Below are 23076 nucleotides of genomic sequence, written 5' to 3'. Positions count from 1 at the left end.
GTTTATGGAGATTATACTGTGAACATCTGGAATAGCTGCAACCAGTGGTTCCGCAGCAGATGCACAAACACAACACTGTCTGAAGTGCCGTGCTCGCTGTGTATACTGTATGTAGCTTTTTGCTTTTGTTGATGACTGTGAATAAATGAGGTGAATGAAATGCAGGAATGTGGAAAAACTGCATAGACATGCTGATCATTTTGGACCCTTTGAGGTGAAACACCGTGAACCAAGCTGAAGAAATCAGGGAAAAAATAGTTTAGCTTTTAGCCGCCCGAGGTGCCGGAGTTCGATCCTCATTAGTGACAAGAAGGGTTTCTGTTTAGTTAGTTAGTTAAAACTAACCAAGTCTATGGTGCAAGTTACAATGAGGAGACAAAATGTTGAAAATTTTCTCATTTTGTCACATTTCTGTGTCTTACAGCAACATAGAAGCATAAAAAATGTTAATGCTGGGATTCTAATCTTTGGATCTCTTCATGTGTCTACATTGCTTCAAGCTCTTTCCACTCTTCATCTCGCTGTCCTCGTTCACTGCTGCTAATTCCCTCAAACCTGCCCCTCGTCCGCATCCTTCCCTCTAACATGACTGTCACATTGTGTGGCGGCGGCTCAGTTCCTGCTCTGCCCAGCAGCGTGCGGAGACCTTGAGCCGTTCCACAGCAGAGTTCATCACTCTGCTCAACTTAACTTTCTGACTGAAGTCCCTTTCAAACCGGTTCCACACAGTCCCAGATGAGCTCTGCGTTGGTCAGTGGAAATTCACTTTATCTTCAAACTGTGCCGTCGTGCCAGGTTTGTGCATTTGGTCCTGGCAGCTGAATGCAATAATTTGAAGAAAAAGTGGACCAACAACTGAGGAATTAAAGCAAAACTGGCCAGACGAGATGTGAATAAAAGATCCAGGCAATTCACTGTGCATGAACTGTTACTGCATCTTCCTGATATTCACTCCTTGGCCTGGTTTTTCAGTGTTCAGTGAGCATTTATTTTCTGAAGTCTGGTATCAATAAGAGGGCTGCATGGTGGTGTAGTGGTGAGCTCTCTTACCTCACAGTGACACTATCCACGGTTTGGTTTCATGCTTGACCATTATTATTATTGCTTATTCTTACTGTGCACATGTAGATCTTCCCAGGTTCCCAGTGTCCAGTGTTGTCAATATAAAAAGTATTGGTAACTCTAATTTTCTTGAAGCTGTGAATTTAGTCTGTCTGTTCGCCCTGTGTTTCATGGTGTGCATTGCTTTTTGCCTACTGTCAGAATCGGCTGCAGCTTCCACAATCCTAAATGATTTTTCAAAATTGGATTGATTGATTGATTGATTGATTGATGGATGGATCTTATGAGTAGAACTTGCCCATCCATTCAGATCTGTGTTGATCCAAATATTTTCATCTTTTAATATTGGATCTGACCTTCTTAACACAGGACCTTTTCAATGCTGCAAAGTCACTCTTCCATCCCTGACTTTTCTTTTTTATAACTTTTTCCATAGAAACATAGCAAAGGCAGTTATGAGCTGAACAACTGGCAAACTGCTCACAATACCAGGCTAACGTCTCTGAAATTTATTGCTGAAGTATTTTCCCATCTGCAGTGAACCCAATATAAAGGGTCCCATCCCTCCAATATGCACACATACTCTCAGGAAAGAATTCAGTAAATACAGTATTTAAAAATTACAAGTCTGGTTAGTACCATCTGACTTACTCCTGGGTGCCATATACTGTTATCAAAAATGCTTCCATGTCCAAATGTATGAACTATGTCATAATGAAAATCAGTATTTAGGCTGCACGATATTAGGTTATCACATGATAATGTTGTCTGTCACAATAACTCTACGGTTTGTCATTTTCCGTGATTTGTGCTCTGTGCTCTGTCATTTTGAATTTGCAGTGCATGGAAGATTTCTCACAGTTCCATAACTATTTTATATTGTGCGGTGCTAATAAATATGACAATCATATGATTCACTTCAGTATTGTTTTCTGGGTTCTGGTTTCAGTATAACTTCTGCAGGACTCTGCAATTTGTCTCACTGAATATACCATTTTCTTTCACACCTCATTTTTTTTCGAGATGTTAGTGCTGATGACACACATCATGTGCCACACTGCTTTTCAGACTGTTGATTTACATTCCTGGATTGAGTGGCACGTCATGGAGGCAGAAGTGGCGCTCTTATTACATGCACAGTGAAGCTTTATGGAATATTAAAGGAATGCAGAATCACACCATCTCCATAACATACATAAAAACTTCACCTACAAGTTCACTGGAAAACTGCAAAACTGTTTATTTCATTCTGAGTCGCTATCCTGTTCAAGTGAGGGAGTGCTTATGCAGTTAAAATAAACATTATCATGCTCTGCTTCTTGTGCACGCCAGCCAGAGAGGTTGACAGATCTCTGCAGGTTTTCAACGAAAGTGGCCGAACTACAAACACAGGCTGGTTGTTATTTCCACAAATGTGCCGTCAGCACCAGGGACGTGTGGACGGGCAGACGCAGGAGAGCCTGACAGCAAAATAACCACAAAATAAAAGAAAAATCTGGTACAATTCCAGTCCTTTAATGATCGTATCATCGGAATTCGTAAACTTCAACTTCTCGAAGGTGAAGGCATCTTCAAGATGCGGACAGTGCACAACAGTGGTGTAATGGCTTATAGAAAATATATACTAAGTTGTTTGTATTTTATATTAACAAAACTCATTAAAGCAAGTTATTTAGTGGTTTTAAATGATACAGATCTAGAGCCTGTATTTTTTCTTCTTCTTTTTTTTTTCTTTTTTAGACACACGACAGCCTTAGATACAGTTGGCTTCGTTGAGCACAAATGAAAACTGTTTTTAAGTTTAAAAAAAAAAAAGTTCTGAAGTGACTGGTGCATTTCATTGCTTCTGACTGTTGGGGGTAAATTCATTTGTACCTCAGTCCCATGTGTCTTAGACAGCACAGTGCATCCTTATCATATCATTTAACATTTTGAAATACTTTCATGTAAAACTGGCATCAGACACGGTGTTTTGTGTCTTGTGAGATAGAGCCACAGGTTATTATTGTAACTGCATCAAGGGTCAGGAGTGTTTGAATTCACGCTTTCTTAATTAAATTAATTAAAGCTCTACCATCACATGCTCTCTCTCTCTCTCTCTCCCTCTCTCTCACTCTCTCTCTCTTGTTATGAATCAGAATCAGTCTATTTGGCTAAATGGCTGGGTACCACCCAAGTAAGTTGGGGAAGTTTATCTGGCTGGTTTGCAGCATGCTGTACTCTAAGAGCAGAAAACATTTCAATTATTTGCAGTTTCTGTGCATTTATAAAAATGCCAAAACAGTATCATGTACAGGATCCAAACAGAGCATTTGGTTTTATTTTTCTAGAACATTAGCTGTGATCAGTCCTGTTGTCCTCCCATGTCCAGCTATGATCAGCTGCACCTGATTTTACCCCTGATTTTATTGATTTTATTGATGGTGATGGTTGATGGTGTTTTGTGACCAATTTCTTCTTGACAGAATTTCTTAAACAGAGTTATGAAGTTACTTAATTTTCTGGCAAACATAGCTTTTCAAAGGAGTTTTACAAAACTCCTTTCATGTGCATTTGCTCGTTTCCTGACATGTTTTAGTGGGATTGCTGGTTTCACTCCCTTAACTGACGCTCTTGCCCAGATGAAGCTTTTCCCTCTTTTCCTTTGTCACTGCTCTTTTTTGCAGCGTCACCTCAGTCGAGTGTGAGTGCAGCCTCACGTTATTAATGTCCAGCTGTAAGACTGGTTAGCTCTGCAGGAGCTGGAGGCACACAGGGTTTGTCCACACGGACCTGCAGGAGCTCTGGGTTTGTCGCTGTCCTCTGCTGAGCCGTGTGTGCGTCTTGGCCATCTGCAGAATGGTAAGCGTAGCGTGTCATCCGCAGTGTGACGAGCAGGGAGATGAGCGTAGCGATTCGGGCCCGTGCCTTCTGACTCAGGCAGTCGGAGGTGATTTAAAATGTGCCTTTTTGTTATTGACATTGATAGTGTACTCCAAACAGTCTTTTTGCCATCTTTACTCTAAAGCTGTGATTTCTGATGGCATCATAATAACGGTCTACTCTCATCTTTCTGCCTGCAATCTGCATGTCCTGAAATTACTAATATCTTGGTGGCAGTGTTATCTGCAGCTGTACAGTCTGCATGACAGACAGTTGTGAGGCAAAAGGATGAAACACAACACAGAAGAGCGTGAATTCTCTTTAAAGGGCTGCATGCCTGTCAGGAAAAACAACGTATGTTTGGAGCTGCGTGTGCTGAAGTCACAGATGAGTCAGTTGGCAAGGCATGGTGTTTGTGTGTAAGCACTTCTGTTGAGGTTTCCATGTGTGCCTGTGCATGTGTGTGTGTCTTGTGGTTCTTTGTGCGAATGGGCACCGAGATTAGAGACGTGGATTACATCCGGGAGGAGGGGAACAGATGGGACGAGAAGGAGGAAGGGGACTGTTAGGTGTAGCTCATGTCGGAGCCCGAGCTCGTCTGGCACCACCTCAGTCAGCGCCACCATCTTTCATGCGTCCTGTACTGTCACGTTATTTACTGTCAACGTTTCACATTTACTATTGTTCTGAGAGTGTTCTTCCAACACGTTGTCCTAATATATCTTCTGTGGATTGAAATAGAGCGACCCACAGCCAGTAAGAGCTGAGACAGCTTCGACCACGTGGAGGGAAATCTGCTCTCGCTGGATCGTTCTCATATGAAGCCCAGATGTAACTCAGTACTCGAAAGTTCTTGAGTCTTTACGAGAAGTTTTTAGTTCCAATCTGTTGGGAGATTTCTGAAAAGTTAAAGATCAGTGTGAGACCAGTGCAAGCTGCAGCTTGTTATCCCAGTGGCGTCTTACTCCAGAACACAATGGGATGTGCACAGGTTTCATGTTGGCTCACATTCAGGATGCTGCTGTTGCTTGTTGTCAATCAACGATGCTGGAAGAAGCAAGGAGCTCCTTACAACCCAGTCTGAATCGCTCAATTACCAGGAAGATGATGCCAGCCAACCCAACATGAAAGTCCTTGAGGTTTTACGCATGACAAATGTTCTATACAAAAGAAATAGGATTTATTGTATAGTTGTCAAACAGGATAAATGGACACACACAAAAGAAAATATTTGTGAAAGAATTGAAATAGTTAGATTAGTACACACTCTGGTCAGCTGCATTGAAACCTGTTGATTGTTCTGTCAGAACAGATTTACTGATAACAATAATGTAATAAAATGGTAAGCTTTTAGAGGAGCGTAAATTGCCTCTGGTGCACGTTTACACCTCAGTCTACATGTTTTCCATACAGCACATGAGGGAATAAAAAGTCAACCTCCAGCACAGTTTGCCTTTGGGCACTGCTGACTGCAGCTTCTTAATCTGCTGCTGAAAACATAATGAATGTGGTGCTCGTTCAGCCTCTTGATGTTTGTTTCTGTTCCCGTACCACCTCTGCGAATTCAGGAAACCCAGTCCAGACGCTGATGTAATTTCTCTTATTGAATCACTTGGAGACACAATATGAGCAGTGTTTATGTCGGTCTGAGGTTCCAGCTCCAGTAGCGTGGTGATAAGACTCGGCAGGAGCCAAAAATCACACAAGGTAGTTTTGTGTTCGTGTAATGTGGGACCGAGACGGGCTGGAATTCAGTGTAGCAAAAGCGAAGCTGCACACATCCCACTGACTTCCTTTGACCAGGCCACACAGAGTTCACCAGATGTTGGACTACTTCTTTGCTTTTAGCTTTACAGGTGCATTAGTGTCTGTTTGCATGGGTGCAACAGACTAAATAAACACCTTTGCCATCTTTGTAGACTGGACTCAGTCCTACAATTTGTTCTAAGGTTTTCTTTTTCATGATTCAGCAGCGGTCTGCTCAGCCCTCTGTGAGTCAGTTACTGGTTCTCATTTTGAGTAATGGCTGAGTATAAACATTACAACTCATTAAAATGTTCGGGTCCGTGCCAAAGGTAGCAGAATAAAGTACAATTACTTGAATCAGTGGAAAGCAGGCCCTTAGCGTTTTCTTTTGAAGTGACTTTCACTGTTTTGCATCTGTGCAAAGCTGATTTTGATAATCTCTAAATCTGCTTGCTACGTTTAACAATGCTCTCCTTAATTTAGCCAATGTGCCTTACACCATCTGCACTACCGTTAATGATGCAGAGGAGATTGCAAACACCCCAAAGTTCAGATGGAAACAATTATTCTTATTCTGTTCTGTTTTTCTCATCGTTATCTTTTATAGCTTAAATGACTGTGAGAGACAAACTTCAGGTATCTCGTACTCTCTGTAGGATACGTTGTTATTTTGTTGAGGTTCGTGGGATTTAAATGCCAGATAAACCACACGTAACAGCACGTGAACATAGCCCATAAACCCAGCCACCCATGAGCACGGATGACAGCCAAGTTCCTCCCAGACGTGTATAAAGCCTCCGATGACTGCTGATTGTAATGTGTGGTATGGCTGCAAATGAACAATGGAATTCCAACACTTGTAATCTGGGAAAGCCTTTTTCTTTCTTTAAGTCGTCCAGTGGAAACTCTCCCCTCCTCCCAGAGGCACATGAGTCTTTGTTGTAGTATGCCACCGTTTTAAGGGGGGGAAAAAACAAAGTGAGAAAATGCTTTAGCTCCTTTCCAACAGGAATCTCTCTTTGTTAGATAACGATCCTTAATTGAATGGAGGAGGAAGTGTAGGAAGTGTAAGTTCAGCAAATCCAGCAGCTCCTCGTTCCTGGCCATTGTGGAACAATATTTATGTTTCTAACAGAGATGGTGGATATCTGCTTCAAAGGGCAGCAGCGTGGATGCCAGATTTATTGTACTAATAGAAAGATTCTTCCACCTTCTCAGACAGCTCAAGAGAAAAAGTGATTAAATTCAATGTTTCTGCATATTTACGTTGAGTTTTCTACGTGTTTCTCATAGCACAATGTCACCCAGAAAAAATAAGGGAATGTGCAATTAGTTATCTGTGTTTGTGTTCTTTTTTTTATTTGTTTGTTTTTCATTGATAATTTTAAAGCACTTTTTAAGTTTTTGTAGTATCAGCTATTTTAAGGTCTGTCGGATACACTGACTGGACGACACGTCAGATCTCCTTGTTCAGGTTACAATGACTCAAGTATCTTGTTTCAGCCACTTTATGGCAACTGGTCTGGTGTTGTAAATGTCATTTCACTGTCACGGTGGACAGGAGTATGAAAATAGAATAGCCACTCTTGATGTTGTCAGGAGCATTTGTGCATCATCTGGTTGTAAAAGTCAACATGCCTGCAGCCAAAAAAAGCCTTCAACCCATTCCAGCAGCGAGTGAAGCCCGGTGCTTCAGTGATCTGCTGCGGCACAGACTGTTTCCTGTCGTTAGCAGCAGGTGGCACTGCCCTCCCTCCCCTGACCAGGCTGCATCCTCTACAGATTGTCAGTAGGGGAAAATGCACAAACAGCCTGATGCTGGCATTGCACGCAGACATGTTTTACACACATGCATTTAGCTGAAAATACTGGTTTCTACTCAGTCGGCTTGCTCCTCAGCGTTTGCGAACGATGGCGTGCGTTGGCTGCTGGTGTGAGTGCAGGGGCTTTTATCTAGAAAGTCACTGCAGTCCCCTCGGCCCAGAGCCAAACAGCCCCTCAGTGTAAACAAAGAGACTGTTTAATTACAACTGGCAATGTGATCCTCACAGCGCCGATAGACAGCTCCTCACTGTCACGTCGAGTTTGTCTCATCTGTGTCTGTGCCATGCCTTTGCATGCTACATGTGTGTATCCAGCATAACATACAGGTTACTCCGAGTGTGCGCGCGCGCGCGTGTGTGTGTGTGTATAGTCTGAGACTGTACATCTGAGTTTGTGTGTTTCTCGGGCTCCGTCAGCCCTTTCAGACTCTCCGTGATAATCACCCTCATGATGTGATGCAGCCAGAGAGGATTAAAGCCGGCCGGTAGTCGTCCCCCCAGACACTATCTTCCCTTACAGGAAGTACTGTCTCCTGCTGTTTTTTTTCTTTTTTCTTTCTTCCTCCGCTTTCCTCGGCCTCTCGTCTAGGTCAATTGTGAACATGCATAACATGAAATGAGGATTTAAGTGAGATTTGCCTACTGTGTGGTTTGCCGGACTGGCATGTCTGTCGACCTGATGCTATTTGTGTTGCTCCCTGTCTACTACTTATGGTAGTTATTACAGTTGTATGAGTTGGCACACTTACTCCGAGAGCTATTAAGATTGGGATCATGTTGCGTTCAGTTCTTCCCTCCATAGGCAGAAAATGAATCCTCAGCTGAATTGCGCTCCTGTTTTTGCTCTCCCTGAAGCCGTTAAAGATTAGATCCCAGCCTCAACACGAGCTGAACTTTTCAAGCTACATATATTTCTTTGTCCACCTAGACAGTGGTAGGAAATGGAAACTCTCTGGGAAAGGAACACTGTGAAATCCAAAAACGCAGTCATGTGGCGGTGTACAAAAGAAAGTGAAAATGACGTACACTGCTACTGAACCCATTTGCTTCTGTACAAAACGTCACACTGCAGCTCAGCCACAAAACCCCTTTTCTTTAAGAATTATAAGACGTGCAAAGCAGAGATTCATCAAGATTAATGGGGGGGGCTTTGTGCTGTGGCCCATTTAACAGCGTGCGTGCGCGCGCGCGCGCGTGTGTGTGTGTGTGTGTGTGTGTGAGCAAGAAAGAGAGCGTGTGCATCAGATAAACAGATTAGTTGTAGCATGTAGCCCACAAGTCACCTCTTCTCCCCACCATGGCTTCACACTCAGCCTGTGCCGCTCTGGCCCTGGCACTGCCAGCTGGGAGGTCTGGGCCGATGTGACGGCCATTGTGAGAAGCGAAGCTGCTATTATCGTCTGACGCTCAGACACTCTTCGTTTCTTTTGACTTCCTGTCTCTGGATCACTGTTTGTCAAGACATGATCTATTTAGACTACAAATCAATTTCTGACTAATCTACTTTTTGCTTGTGCATGCGTACGTGCGTGGATACGTGCATGCGTGTGTGTGTGAGAGAAGTCAGTGATGTGTTGATCTCACAGGGTGGCTTGAGGAATGAGGGCACAAGAGGCTTGTAGCGAGTCGACGGGGCAGATGTTTTCTCTGTCGAATAGCTCCTTTTCTCAAGGCATGGCAGCAGCACACACACACACACACACGCACGCACGCTCACACGCGCACACACACACACACACACACACACACACACACACACACACACACACACACACACACACACACACACACACAGGACTGTCAGTCGTCTGCAATTCAACTGCAGATTGGCCAAAACTGGAGAGGAGGGTGGAGCTCCTGGAAGGCTCCAGATGCAGGGAGGCAGTGATCGAGCATGCACCTGTTTAAATAAAGATGTTTACAGGCAAAGTGTTGGAGAATGCTCAGGAGAAAATTGGATGCTGTGTGATTAGTGAGAGAAGGATGGTAGATGTGCTTATGTAACTTTGCCCTGAAAAACAAGAGGTTGCACTCCCTCTCGGAGGCTTCTTTAAGCTCTTTTTACTTTTTCTTTTTTTTAACTTGTGCTTTCTGGATAAAACCAAAGGAGTCCTTCCTGCTGGTTTTTAGTTCATGATATGGCAGCAACTATGGAAACAAACAGTGATACCGAGGTATGTGTTGCTTCTGCTTTTGCCGAGCTTGCACTCAAGCGCAACTCTTTGTCAATTTTTTTCTTTTCTGTGTGACTTTCCATCATTGGCGGCTGCAGGTTGTCGCCGTGCATGTCGTGTCAGAATTCACATGATACAGAAGAAGCTGCACGCAAGCTGAATCCTGCACATAAATGAATTAGATCATGCTTTTTTTTCCAGATATGATTTTTTTAACAAGTCCTGGCCATTTCTGTCTAATACTGAGAGCATCCAGAATATCTGTTATGCATGAAATGTTTCGAGCTTTTACTTGATGCGCATTTCAAGGAAGCTAAAACTACATAATTGACGCATGTATTGACCACAGATGACAGCCTAATGCATTGAGAGTGTTATGAATGAGCCTCTGGTGGAGGAAGACAATGTTTCTCAGTTGACAGCGAGACACATTTGGGACAGGGATGCTATTGCTAAGATATCTGAGTATATCTTAGCACTCTATATCTTGCATGTACCATATGCAGCATTACTTGTTTTCTATTGCAGTGATATTGTGGAGCTGTGGTCACGTGACCATTTGCATGAGCTGTGAGAGATTGTAGTGGTGGTGGAGTGGTGGTGGAGGGGGGGGACTATTTCTGTCTCTCTCTCTCTCTCTCCCTCCGTACTGAGCCAGCTTCACACAGAGCCCTGCTATAACTATCCAAACAACCACAGCATTCACACAGAGCCCACATGGCTCACTTCACCACCTGCTGCTGGCCTCATCACAAGGAGAAACCTTACTGGTATTCAGCATGTGCCCTCCTCTCCATTCACGTTCTTCAAGATCAATGTACACAAGGTTAGGTTTTCTAGTATATGTAATGATCCTACTTCTTGATTCTTTTTCATTCATGATGTTCTAGCCACATGCCCATGACTGTATTAAACAGCAAACTGTGTGCATTCTGGCAACTTTTATTGTATGAACCAGCTTTAAGTTCTGCATCTGTTTTGTTTGAGATTCAATAGTTGGATTAGACTACACAAGCCAGCCTTTACTCCCTGCATGCATCAGTGAGCCTGGGCCAACCGTGACCCTGTCGTCAGTTCACCGACTTTTCCTCCTTGGACCACTTTGATCAAATACTGAGCGCTGCAGAATGGCAGCACCCGACAAGTAGCTGCAGTTTTGAGGATGATTCGTCCCAGCTGTCAACACAGTTATCCCTTCATCAACGTTCAGAAATAATTTCCCTTGATAATTTTTTTTTTCTGTATTTCACCACATGGATAAAATGTTCCTTGCTGCATTCCACCCATCAACAGGTCCGTTGATCAGGAGAGAATATGAGTTTTTATTTCACGCTGATAGTGGTCATAATGTTATGGCCGATTGGTGTGTAGTTATGCAGTCACTGTACCAGCGTTCATATTTTGCGAGCATACATTAAAGTGACACTTCTTGTTCGGAGGGCCACCCTTGTCATGAAAAAAAGATCAAGCATACAGTGAATAATACAGCGCAGCAATTATTGGAGCCGGGTTATGAATGAGTCTGTCGACTGCGTTTCCTCTGCAAACCGCGGCGTGCTTTCATCATCGAAGGTCAATACCAACATGCTGTATGGTTCTTTATGACTCCTGGCAGCTTCTGATTGCATTTCCCATGTCGTACGGGGAGCGTTTGAAGAGGGCTTTCCCCTCGAGAGCCGCGTTTATTGCAACAAATCATCATCCATCAGCGCTGCGTGTCAGCCGAACCCACTGCCACCGTCCAACAGTAACAAAGCAGCGCGGCCAAACGCACAACTTGTTTGTGTTCGGCCGGATTTCATGTCCTACAATTGTTTCTCAGGGAGCGCATGGGTCAGCAGCGGAGGTTTTAGTCCCACCATAAAGCATGCGCCGCAGCAGCTCCCTGACATGATCAGGAGGTTGTGAAGGTTTCCTTGATAACCTTTGGCTGAAAGGCTACAAAGGATTAGTGTTCTTAGTTGTACAGCCGCTTACTCCTTGCCTTTCAGACTGCTTATTAAATGTCATTAAATTGATTGAATCCGTTGGTCTGGACTGTTTATGCAATAAACAGCTCTGGAGTGGAAGTATTGCTTCAGCCCCACTTTGACAGGACATTCCTGGATGTCGTCTCCTCAAGGCTGCGAAGCGTCCTGGGTTCACGTCGAGGCTTCATCACTACGCTCTGTCCGTTACGCACCGTGTATCAAACCCCAGGAAGACCCCTTATTACCCCAGGCTTAATGTCGCTGCATACCATTGTTTTATTTTCCCTGTCTCATTTATTTGACTATGTAGAAAATGTGGATAAATGTTTTCAAGCAATTTGAGGAAGTCTTTAAAGCATTTGAAGTAATTTGAGGAAGTCTTTAAAGCTAATCAGACTTGGATTGTCTTACTTTCTTTGCAGGAATATTTGTCATAAAACGAGCCGTGTTGTTTTCGCAGGGCGTGTTATTGTTGGGCCTCGTCAGGCCTTTTTGGGCTTGAACCAGCCACACTGTGGTTTCACCTGGTTCGAGGGTGATTTCTTCTCTATTATTCTCATCTTACCAATGACACATTTTCCTCATTGCTCAGGAGGAATTAACCCCTCAGCCTGTTTTGGAAATAGTAATTGGTTCAGGTCTCAGCTGAGACTCATTCCACTGGAGACGCTTTGTGCGGCGGCAAAGGGAAAATCTGAGAAACTGGTGTCAGAGCCCACTCGGTCTTATTGGGGTTCTACGGGATCGTTTTCCACATCATTAGTTAATATTTGAGAAAAAGGTGGCTGTGAGGAATTTGTGGGATGCTGTGTGACGCACTGACTACAACATAACACTTAATACAACTAAGAACCATCAACTCTGTTAGTTACGATAAACTCAGGATAATTCTAAAATCAATCACATCCGGGCTTCCTAAGCTTATTGATTCATGCCGCTCACACAACACAAAATGGTCTGATTTAGCCTCTCTATCGGCTTTGGAGTGAAGTGTACGTTTTGTGTTCGCTTTGAACAAGTCTGCTCACAGAAAACACACAGCTTGTTGGAGGGAGGTAGTGCTGATCTCTTGAAATGTTCTGATATTTGAACCGCCTGTGGTGGTATGTTTAATATGATCGAATATCTGCAGTTTTGAGAGCAACTTTCAGCTGCATTGCAGTCCATGGAAATGAGCCAGTTTAAGAAAAGTGCAATTCAGTGGAAATAAATCCAGGCTGAGGATGAAGTGCTGCTGCTGCTGCTGCTGCTGCTGCTGCTGCTGCTGCTGCTCGGTATGACAGGAGCGACTTAGAGAAGACATGGAGAAGCTCTTCGGGGTTTGCTTCAGAATTATAAGTCGTCTGGATAAACTTAACGGGACATGAAGTTTTACTTTTTTCCTTCTTTGGTGCAACAGTGTGCCAGCAACACCGAGCAGCTCTGATTGTTCCTGACTTCACCTCTTCAGCTGTGTTAATTGTCTTTCCAGTGAGATTTCTTAGAGAGGCCAGGAGTAGCTTCATTTTACACACTGTAGGTATGATCCCATTTTTAATGAAATTCCTTTTGTTAAACCTTTTCAGCTGTAACTGCTTTTACCCCATATATGCTTTTAAATCAAGACGGAGATGGACCGAATGTCTGGCTGGTTCGGAAGGAGGAAAAAGTTGCATCATGTTCCTCTTTCGACTTAATTACTTTGCCTTACAAAGCTGCTGGGAGAGAATTAATCCTGAAACCTGCTCACAGTAATTTCTGCCTCATCAGCTGGATTTAAAGATTACAACACTTCATAAGTATTTACTACTATTTCTGTAATCGAAAGCCGTAATTATCACTACCAAATTTAAAATGGCTTCAAGTTTATATGTTGAGACTGCAGAAATAGCTGGAAAAGCAGTGGTATTATGGTTCCAGTGAAGTCGGAGGATCAGAGACGTATTTGAGGCTTGATGCTGGTGAACTGAGACAATCCACCCTGGTGAGGTGATCGTTACTTTGAAGGAACTCGCTGAATACATTTGCTTACAAATGAGGAAGTTGCTTTAAAGTTTAATGCGGTGTGTGTGAACCCATGTACATCAGCATGTAAATACTTGATATTTAATTCATTTATTTGCTCAATTAGTGGGCTCATTAACATCTTCACAGCAGCTATATTAAGCAGCTTGGCTTTCTCATTTGGTGTATCCAGGTTAATGTTGGGACACATAGGATGCTATTTTTTTTCTCTGTTTTGTTTTTTCAATAAATAGGGCTTACTTATCCTTCTTTGTTTATTCTTCTGAGATAAATTACAGATACGTATATTAATAGAGTGTTTGGGCATGTTTCATTTCCTTCTATATTTGAACTTTTTATCAAAAATAACACAGTTTGCTTCTTATCAAAGTGGAGTGTATATTTTACAGTATTTGGGTGCTTTTCACAGTTTTACATGATTGCTGACAAGATGCTTTTAACTAAAATGAGGATCCAAACAGCTGGTCATAACCTCATAAATCAACTAAACCTTCTGTCTGATATGAGAGGAGCTGGACGAGGCCGCGGTGGGGCTTCAGCTCTCCCCGGTGACCCTTGGTTCAGAGGATTCACTCCGTGTGTGGGTCAGTGTGTGGCCTTTGATCAGTGACGCGCTGCTCGTCGATGCTGCTGATCGTCCCTGCGGGGCACCGAGTGGCTCGATGCAGCTGAAGGACGCCGTGTCCCCTGGGTTGGAGGCGTATAAAGGCCGGGGCTGCCGGTCTGAGCGCCGTGCTGCCTGCTAGAGCGGGTATGAAGAGCAGTGTGCACAGAAACGAGAGGGAGAGGATTTCCGCGCTGGTGAAAGGTACCACAGGTGAGACGGCAGAGGAGAGGAGGTGAGATTGTACATTAAGAAATGTTGAACAGTTTTTGCAGGTTTTCTGAAATCGAATTAGTTTGATCTTTCATTTTGCTTCTTTTACAAGCTGGAGTTGTTGATTATATGTTGGTGGTGCTGATTGCTACTCTCCTCAGTGGCTATTACGTTTTTTTAGCACTATATTTAGGATAAATGTGGGAAATTATATTATGCGTCACTTCAAAGCTGTTGGCGCTTTCCGATTGACCGTGTGTTCTATGTAGGTCACAGAAGGAACCATGCTGGACATTGATCTCAGTGGTTTGGTTGTGGCGCCGGAAAACAGGTCACTGATTTCCTAAACTGGGAAACTATCAATGTCTCCTCTGCCCTTAAGCTCTCGATCCCACACATAATGAAAGCTGTCGGCCAGGAGTGGAGGATGGAAACCATGCAGCAGGAAAGAAAAAGTGTTTCAAGAGCTGCGTTTTGAGCTTTGATGTTTTAACAGTGGGGAGAATATCAGAATTCTAAGTATAAAGTTTGGTGCCAGTTTGGCAAAGATAACTAAACTAATCTCTTTGAGAGGAAGTGAGTTTTATTTTGGTAGTTTGACTCCCCATCAAACACTGAATGGTTTCTTCCATTATACTCCTGCAGCAGGGATGTTTGAACGTACCAGCTGACTTTCCAGTGTTTAAATAGGACAAAACCACAGGAGTTCATGTCGACATTGGAATTTACGGAAATCTTGTTTCTGCATCAGTCACTCGTGTTTTCGATCATACCATTTCTGTGGTAAATGGTATGTTGTCTCATATTTTGATTTGTTTTTGCATTTATTTAATCCTTTTTTTCTCATCTTTTACCTTGTCCTCTCCTCACCTTCATCGTGTTCACTCCTTTCGTCACACTCCTCGTGACTCTTGAACCTCGTGCGCCTCGTATCTTCATCGTGGACTTGTGGGCCCGTCTCCTCCCTCTCAACACCCCACTACTGTCACCCGCCCTGAACCCCCTCCCACTTGTGCGCTCCTGTCTGGTTGGAGATCGCAGAGTGCACTGTAGCCCCTGTTGCAATGGAGGACAGTGACCACGAGGCTCCGTCTTCCTCAGACGAGCACGACTCGCGCCCCGCCTCCCCAGCCCACTGCAGGGACCATGATGCTCAGCAGGTATCAGTGACGCCCCCAATAACTCCCCAGGGTCAAACAGACCATCTCAACTTCAGCCTGAACTGTGGAACATCTGCTATTTCCTTCAATGTATTTTAACAAAGAAAAACCATTTTAATTCCTTTATGATATTGTAAACTGTGAAATCAGGAAGAAACTGTTTTGTTGAGCAAAATATAAGAAGTGGTCAGAAGACTCAAACATGTGATGCAGGAAAGCTGATAACAGATGAAAAAAATACACGTATTCAAAACAACCCAGAGATCTTCTGAGTCAGTGTTCGTCTGTAACACGATCCGTCATTGTTTCTGACAGTCCTGCCATATACGCTGGAGATGTCACTGAAAACCCATCCACACATTTTTCTAACTAGCTAAGCTGATTTCTCTTCGTCCACCCGCTTTTTTACCTTTGTGTTTGCCCCCTTCCTTCCACCTCCTCCGTCCTCTGCACCGCTCCGTCCGTCCATCCATCCACCCCTTTGACGTCGGTGTCTCTCTAGCATTCAAGCCACTCAGATGACTCGGAAGTGGAGAGCATAATGCAAGACCCTCAGCATCACGGAGGGCACGTCCACCACCACCATGACCACGACCATGACCACACGCACCATCACGATCACGAGGATCAGGACGCAGACAGGGAGGCTGAGGGCGAAGACCGCCCACACACCCCGTCTTACCTGCGGCCCCCGGCGGCGGGCAGGGCCCAGTCAGATTCAGGGTCAGACGCCAGTTTGCCACAGAGCAAAAGTGTGGAGTTTGACTTGCCGTCTTCCGCCAGTCCTTCCAGGCCAAAGAGCCCCTGGGGCCTGTTTGACCCGTACGACAATAACGAGGTAACAGGAGGAGGAGCTGTCAGGAGAGGGGGAACTCGCTCTGAGTGTTTCAGATCTGTCTGTAGCACGGCTGAACAGCTGAACTGCGTTTTGTAGAGAAACATTTATATTGTTGTGGAAGGTTGAACCAGAAAGTTGAATTTTTGTTTTGTTTGAGCTCATATTTTTGTGGCGAGCTTCGATTCTTTTGGGGATTTTGGGGAAGTTGACTGTGAATGAAACAACCTGTACTGAACAACTGAAGTGGACCACAGTCAGACAGAAATCCATATAACGTCCATTTACACAAAGAACTCTTATTTACTTTTAGGACCAAGACAAGGAATATGTGGGTTTCGCGACATTGCCAAACCAGGTCCATCGCAAGTCAGTCAAGAAAGGCTTTGACTTCACGCTCATGGTAGCAGGTAAATCCCGCTGTGCACATCAGCAGACATTTGATCTTCAGCCCCCTGCTTACTTTGAAGGGACGGCTGCTAATCACTAAGTGTCGAGCCTTGCTGTTTTCTCTTTGTTGTTCTCTGTTTGAAGGTGAGTCTGGCCTGGGAAAGTCCACCCTGGTCAACAGCCTGTTTCTCACAGATCTCTACAAAGATAGGAAGCTGCTCAATGCTGAAGGTGAGGAAGCTGGTTCTGCTTTGACGACTCAGGTTTTGCTGTGCAGGTTACGTGCTCTGATATTTGAAGCTGAAGCTCCTTTGTTGTCTTTCTACTAGAGCGAATTACACAAACAGTGGAAATCACCAAACACACTGTGGACATTGAGGAGAAAGGTGTCAAGCTGAAGCTCACCATTGTGGACACCCCGGGGTTTGGAGATGCTGTAAACAACACCGAGTGGTACCTTTCACACGCCTTTATTTAGACTCTAAATCTGATTTCAGCTCTGTTATCCGCACTGCCTCGGAGAATGAGCATCCCTGTGTGTTTCTGCTCCAGCTGGAAGCCGGTGGCCGATTACATCGACCAGCAGTTCGAGCAGTACTTCAGGGACGAGAGCGGCCTCAACCGCAAGAACATCCAGGACAACCGCGTACACTGCTGCCTCTATTTCATCTCACCTTTCGGTCACGGGTATGATAAAGCTCCCGTTCTCGTCCAGCTCGCCCACGAGACCTTTCTATAATTAATCCACTCATTTTAACTCACAACCTGAGTAAAGGAACTAATGCGTACATGTAAGTGCACCAGTCTTTACTTGCGGTGCATTCAACCACATAAATTGTTAATGCAGCGTCTCTCGCTCACGGTTAAGGCACTTCTCTGCTGCCTTCAGGTGGATTTACATCTGCTGCAGCGCCTTCACACAAATCAATTGTACTGTGCTGATGCGGTGCTTTTCAGTGCATTTGTGCACATGCACTGTTTCACATCACTGTCCCCATCAAAGAACTGCTGGACCATAAAACCAAAGTAGCTGCAGTGCTTTTCAGTGACATGTATAGAGAAAGGGCTCCCCCTGCTGGTGTGTAACCGTCATTACCGGTCAGATACACCAGTGATAAACCTCTGCTGCCACTGACCGATCACCCACTTTCCTCTCATGACTGGAAACCACCAGCTCCAGAGTCAAACACAGAGAGGCAGACGTTCAAAACAAACTCAGGGAGAACATGAGACTCATGCATAATTCCCCAAACCCAACCTGAACTTTCTCTCTGTCAGGCAAGCACACAGAATCTCATGTAGAACTTCATCTAGCAAAGCAGGCTGCACTCACGTAAAACATCTCTTGATGTAACTATTGCATCTCAACATTTCTCCTTCATGAACTTCGTTTGTGTGTCTTCCAGTCTCCGGCCTTTGGATGTGGAATTCATGAAGGCTTTGCATGAGAAGGTCAACATCGTCCCCATCCTCGCCAAAGCAGACACGCTCACCCCGATGGAGGTCAAGAAAAAGAAAATTAAGGCAAGAGAAACAGTTTCCTTTAAGGCAAACCGATCACCGGCCTGCAGCTCTTTTTGTGATGTCAGTCAGTTTAATTTACGTTGTAAAAGTTGAGTTTTCACATCAGATCTTTTCTTGCAGATCAGAGAAGAGATTGAGCAGTACGGCATCAAGATTTACCAGTTCCCCGACTGTGACTCTGATGAGGATGAAGATTTCAAGCAGCAGGACTACGAGCTGAAGGTGCGCCTCGCAGCTGTCTGTCAGCCTGCTGTCATTTCTTTATTTCAGCCTTTTGGGGCAGAAGCCTCAGGGCTCTCGAGTTGATTCCACAGTAGACATCAGTATACTGACATAACATAGCAAACTGAACACCAGGAAAAAAATTTCTCTTCTTCTTTTCAGTTTTTTTAACACATCAATCAATTATTCAACTGAAAAAATGTGTTAAAGCTTTCTTGTTCGTAAACGTAGTGAAGTTAAAACAGATTCAATGTAATCAACCGAACACTCAGTCCAGTGCAGACGTCCCCAGTCCTGATACGTCAACCGTTTTCCACCCTTCTCGCATCGCTCGCTGGCAGAGGAGATGCAGTCGGTGTATCTCTGTGTGCCTCCGTCCTCGGTTGCCCTCCAGTGAAAACAGTGTGACGAAATGGAACCGACGGACGCGAGCTTCAGAATAAACTTTCCACATTAGTGTTTAAAACTGTGAAGCGTTCCTCCAGATGGATTAAACAGAGATGAGGGAGCTGCCGCAGAAAACAGAGCAGTGGGGATGTGTATTGGGAACTATAAAGAAAACAAATCCATGGTGAACACTGCAGTGCAGCACAGCCTGCATCCGTCCAGTCTCTCTGTTGACCCATAGACATCCTGCACTGCTTCAGATTTACATCTCTTTCTCTTCTCTCTTCAAGGAAAGCATTCCCTTTGCAGTAATTGGCAGCAACACGGTGGTGGAGGCCAAAGGGAAGCGGGTGCGAGGTCGCCTCTACCCCTGGGGCATCGTAGAAGGTGTGTCCCTGCTCAGACTGACAGTTGTAAATCATTCATCTGCTGAACTTTGCGGCACGACAGTGGAAATTCTTGATTTGTGAAGACGGTCGAATCTGCTTTCACAGTGGAAAACTCTGCGCACTGTGACTTTGTGAAGCTGAGGAACATGCTCGTCCGCACACACATGCAAGACCTGAAGGACGTGACCCGAGAGTGTCACTATGAGAACTACAGAGCCCACTGCATCCAGAGCATGACCCGCATGGTGGTCAAGGAGCGCAACCGCAAGTATGATCACACACCGCAGCGGGCCGGGCGAGCACACACACGCGAAGCTGTTGTTTTTGGGGGAGGACACATCCAGGTCTGTTTGCTGTAATTCGTTAAAGCGTCTCTCCAACCGCCGTTTCTCTGCAGCAAACTCACCAGGGAGAGCGGCACAGACTTCCCCATCCCCGTGGTGCCCGGCGTGTCGGAGAGCGAGACGGAAAAGCTCATCAGAGAGAAAGACGAGGAGGTACGGCACGCCGAGCACGAACTGGACTCGCATCAGCAGAACGATCACGGCCACGAGCAGGAGTCTGAGCAGCACGAGCCCTCAGAGCCTCAGCCCGGCTCAGAGACTCTCTTACGTCGGATAGACGACGAAGCCCTCTGAACTTTGTCGACTGTAACTTGTTTTTTGTTGTTGTTATTGTTGTTGTTTTTTTCTAATTTAACCAAACAACATTTTCTGTGGTTAGAAGGCAATCAAGCATGAAAAATCTGAAGTGGTGTGATAATATAACAAAGCTCTCCTCCCCTGTCAGTCTGAGCTGTGGGTTAGATACTAATCTGCCACATCAACATTATTGGATCAACACTCCCTCTGAAAGCACAAGCACGTTACTTTATAGAGCTATAGCTTCAGCCGCAGGAGCACAAGATGCTTGGTTTAATTTAATCCACGCAGAACTCATCAATTAAAGGTGAGCTGAATCACCTGAATCAGATTCGAACAGTTTAACACATAAAGAAGCTTACATCAATCCCAATGATTACCACTTGCCAGCCCCTTTTTTCCCCACTCTGCCCCCCGATGGACACACCGGCCTCTGACGTACAGAAGCTGAAGCACTCAGAATGAAATGGGAACGTTCACAGACCTGCTCCACATTCAATAAAGTGTTTTATTATGATTTTTCTTTGACATGTGTAAATGTCATTTGCAGGCAGGCAGAGTGTCGGCCGCCCCGTTGATCTCATCCAATCAGATTCAGGACTGCCAGTCATGTTTTAATACAACATGCTGTAAATATCTGGTGATCTGACTCAGATCTACAATACTCCCCCATCAGTTCTCATTTAAAAAGACAAAATAATACTTACTATTTATTGTTATGGGAAATATTTTCAGCAGTATTATTGTGAAAAGTAACATGACCTAGATATTCCTGTTATTCTAAATCTGTAGCTACAAGACAAACACCTAAAGTTAGAGTGAAATGAAACATGAAATGAGCCAAATTAGAAGCCTCTTCTTGGCTTAAACGATCAGAAAAGTTTAACCTAAAATATGCTGATATGATAAAAAAATACAAATGCAATACCACTGTGTCTCAAGTTCCCCTCCAACTCCTCTTCCCTATTTATTATATTTTAAATAAAGAGTCTTTTCTTCCTCAGTTGTTTCTTTTTTTTTATTTCTTTGTGTAAACATGATGAGATAATACAATGTAACGTTACTGCAAAACATAAACATGGTTGTTTCATTCATTTAACATATTTTACTACAAACATGAAAGCACATACAACTAGCCGGGTAACTAATGTTTGTGTTATTGAATATTAAATGTCATTTTAATTGTAAAATAGATTTGAATTATCCACGAACAAAAAAAAAACTCAACATAAGTGGCAGAACAGTTTTCCAGCATTAAAATGTGTTTGTGCCACACCGGTCGTCTTGAGGTTAAAGGTCAGGCGGAGGATCCTGCGGCAGTTCACCGCAGGTCACGTGACCAGCAAAGCGATGGCCGATCTCCCGAGTGTTATTGATTTGCGATCAGCGTATTCATGTGTGAACAATTAGCCCTGTTTAAACCCCGCGCGGCTCCGCTGCAGTACGTCCACCATGATAGTAACACCCCTCTCTTTTCTTTTCTCCACAGCTGCGGCGGATGCAGGAGATGCTGCAGAGGATCCAGAACAACATGATCACTCAGAAAGATGGCTATTAACCCAGAGCTCCCGTCACGCTGTGTACATGTCTTTCTTTCACTGGGATACAAAAAAAAAAAAAAAAGAAAAGAAAAGTACCCAGCAAACCCGTCTTCCACTCTGCCAGCGTCCACTCGGCCTCATCAACAGCATGTCCCACGCGGCTCAGGGAGCTGCTGAGGAGGTGGTAAGATGTCCCGACACCTTCGACCTCTCCAGGATCTCTGACGTTAACGACGCCACTGCTGCAAAGCCCAGAACTCTCCACTCCGCTGTGTGAAACAGGAATTAGTACATTCACATATCTGAAGTCTTTATTTAGCCACATGATCACAGGGATGGTTTATGAAGTTTATGAGGTTTACATCAAAGTACAGGTGATTTTTTTTTTTTTTTAAGTAAATTTTTATGGTGCAAGTGTTTATTGTTACTATCTTTATAGGTCAACATGCATATATACTGTAATAATTTAATTTTCTATACTACACTTTTTTTTTTCCAACAGTTTTCCACCTTTCATGTGTTGCTGGTTTTGTTTTATAACACCTCCCTAAACTGCTGAGCTTCACATGGATGATGTTGAAAGGTATGGTGATTTTGTTTTGATTTTATTTTCCGGGGTTTGTTTCACTTCATGTCAGGGTTGATTCTTCAGCACATTCAGTGTAGTCGAGGCCATGACGCTTTGCTCAATGGTCAGGGTAATCTCACAGAAAGCTACTTCCAGATTGTCATGTCAAGATGTAACATAAAGTACCTTTAAACAAAACAAAAACTAAAGAAGTGGTCGATTCAGAGTCAAACTTTAAAAAGACAAGACCCTAGATTTGTATGAAGTGACGAGTTAAAGGCGGGGTTGCATTAGCGGACATGCAGCGTATTTATCTTTTGCATGTGAAGGTTACTGCAATTGCATATCACTTTGATTTTGAACTTGTACGAAATTTCAAAAACAGATTTTTATATATATATTTTGGTTGGTTTTAGATATTTTTTGCTCACTTCAGGAGAACTCCCATGTCGGATGAGTACTTACTTTAACACGTATCTTACAAGCAAGGATTTCCCTTTAAAAGTGATATTTTTGTTAATGCCAAGAGTAGCGATCAAGAATGATGAACATATGTCTCTGTCAGTCTTTTCTATGTTGCAGACTTTTTTTTTTTTTTGAACTTGGGTATGATATGACTGCTCTGAACTTTTGTTGAAAATCTGACATTCCTCGAGCTTCTGTCCCGGAGTCTGGTTTATGCTTCTGTTCCTTCCTTCTTTTTCTTTTTTTTTTTTTTAAATATTAAATTTGTCTTTTGGTATGTTATGTTTTTGAGTATATTTATGTAAAAGATTTATAAAAGAAGTGAGGACAGAGAGGCCAACATGTAAAAATTCTAATATTGTAATAAAATATGAATATAATTTCATGCACAGTTGGACAATGACCTTTACTTGCCTTCTTTGAGTGTTGACTGTGAGTTATGCAACTTTTAATACATTGAGAAGGCGCTCGTTTTCCAGAGAAGCAATCACACAGG

The 23076-nt window shown here is 43.8% G+C and overlaps 1 protein-coding gene and 1 long non-coding RNA gene across 5 annotated transcripts in view; one reads left to right on the top strand and one right to left on the bottom strand.

The window, feature by feature from the left end:
- The window catches only part of LOC115400188 (septin-4), a 41362-nt gene extending 19665 nt beyond the window's left edge, over positions 1-21697 (top strand). Inside the window, exons 1-11 of one of the 4 annotated variants that reach the window (XM_030107903.1) lie at positions 3749-3903; positions 16767-16863; positions 16988-17074; positions 17173-17296; positions 17396-17530; positions 18250-18367; positions 18488-18589; positions 19267-19363; positions 19471-19633; positions 19763-19862; positions 21496-21697. In XM_030107903.1, the coding sequence (XP_029963763.1) occupies positions 3901-3903; positions 16767-16863; positions 16988-17074; positions 17173-17296; positions 17396-17530; positions 18250-18367; positions 18488-18589; positions 19267-19363; positions 19471-19633; positions 19763-19862; positions 21496-21564 (1095 nt within the window). In that variant the 5' untranslated portion in view covers positions 3749-3900 and the 3' untranslated portion in view covers positions 21565-21697. Of the gene's footprint in view, positions 1-3748; positions 3904-9634; positions 9668-16062; positions 16457-16766; positions 16864-16987; positions 17075-17172; positions 17297-17395; positions 17531-18249; positions 18368-18487; positions 18590-19266; positions 19364-19470; positions 19634-19762; positions 19863-21495 lie in introns of those variants that run through there. The other 3 variants (XM_030107902.1, XM_030107900.1, XM_030107901.1) reach the window with 3 other exon arrangements.
- LOC115400198 (uncharacterized) lies at positions 1865-22827 on the bottom strand. The gene is made up of 3 exons (XR_003932776.1): positions 22744-22827; positions 8907-8909; positions 1865-1875 (listed from the first exon to the last, which is right to left on the bottom strand). It is a non-coding gene; the product is annotated as an uncharacterized LOC115400198 (long non-coding RNA).
- Positions 22828-23076: the final 249 nt, after the last annotated feature.

This window comes from Salarias fasciatus, chromosome 14 (assembly GCF_902148845.1).
Source record: "Salarias fasciatus chromosome 14, fSalaFa1.1, whole genome shotgun sequence".
Taxonomy (NCBI): Eukaryota; Metazoa; Chordata; class Actinopteri; order Blenniiformes; family Blenniidae; genus Salarias; species Salarias fasciatus.
Note: the sequence above shows the minus strand (reverse complement) of the source record. Positions and strands in the feature narration are given on the sequence as shown.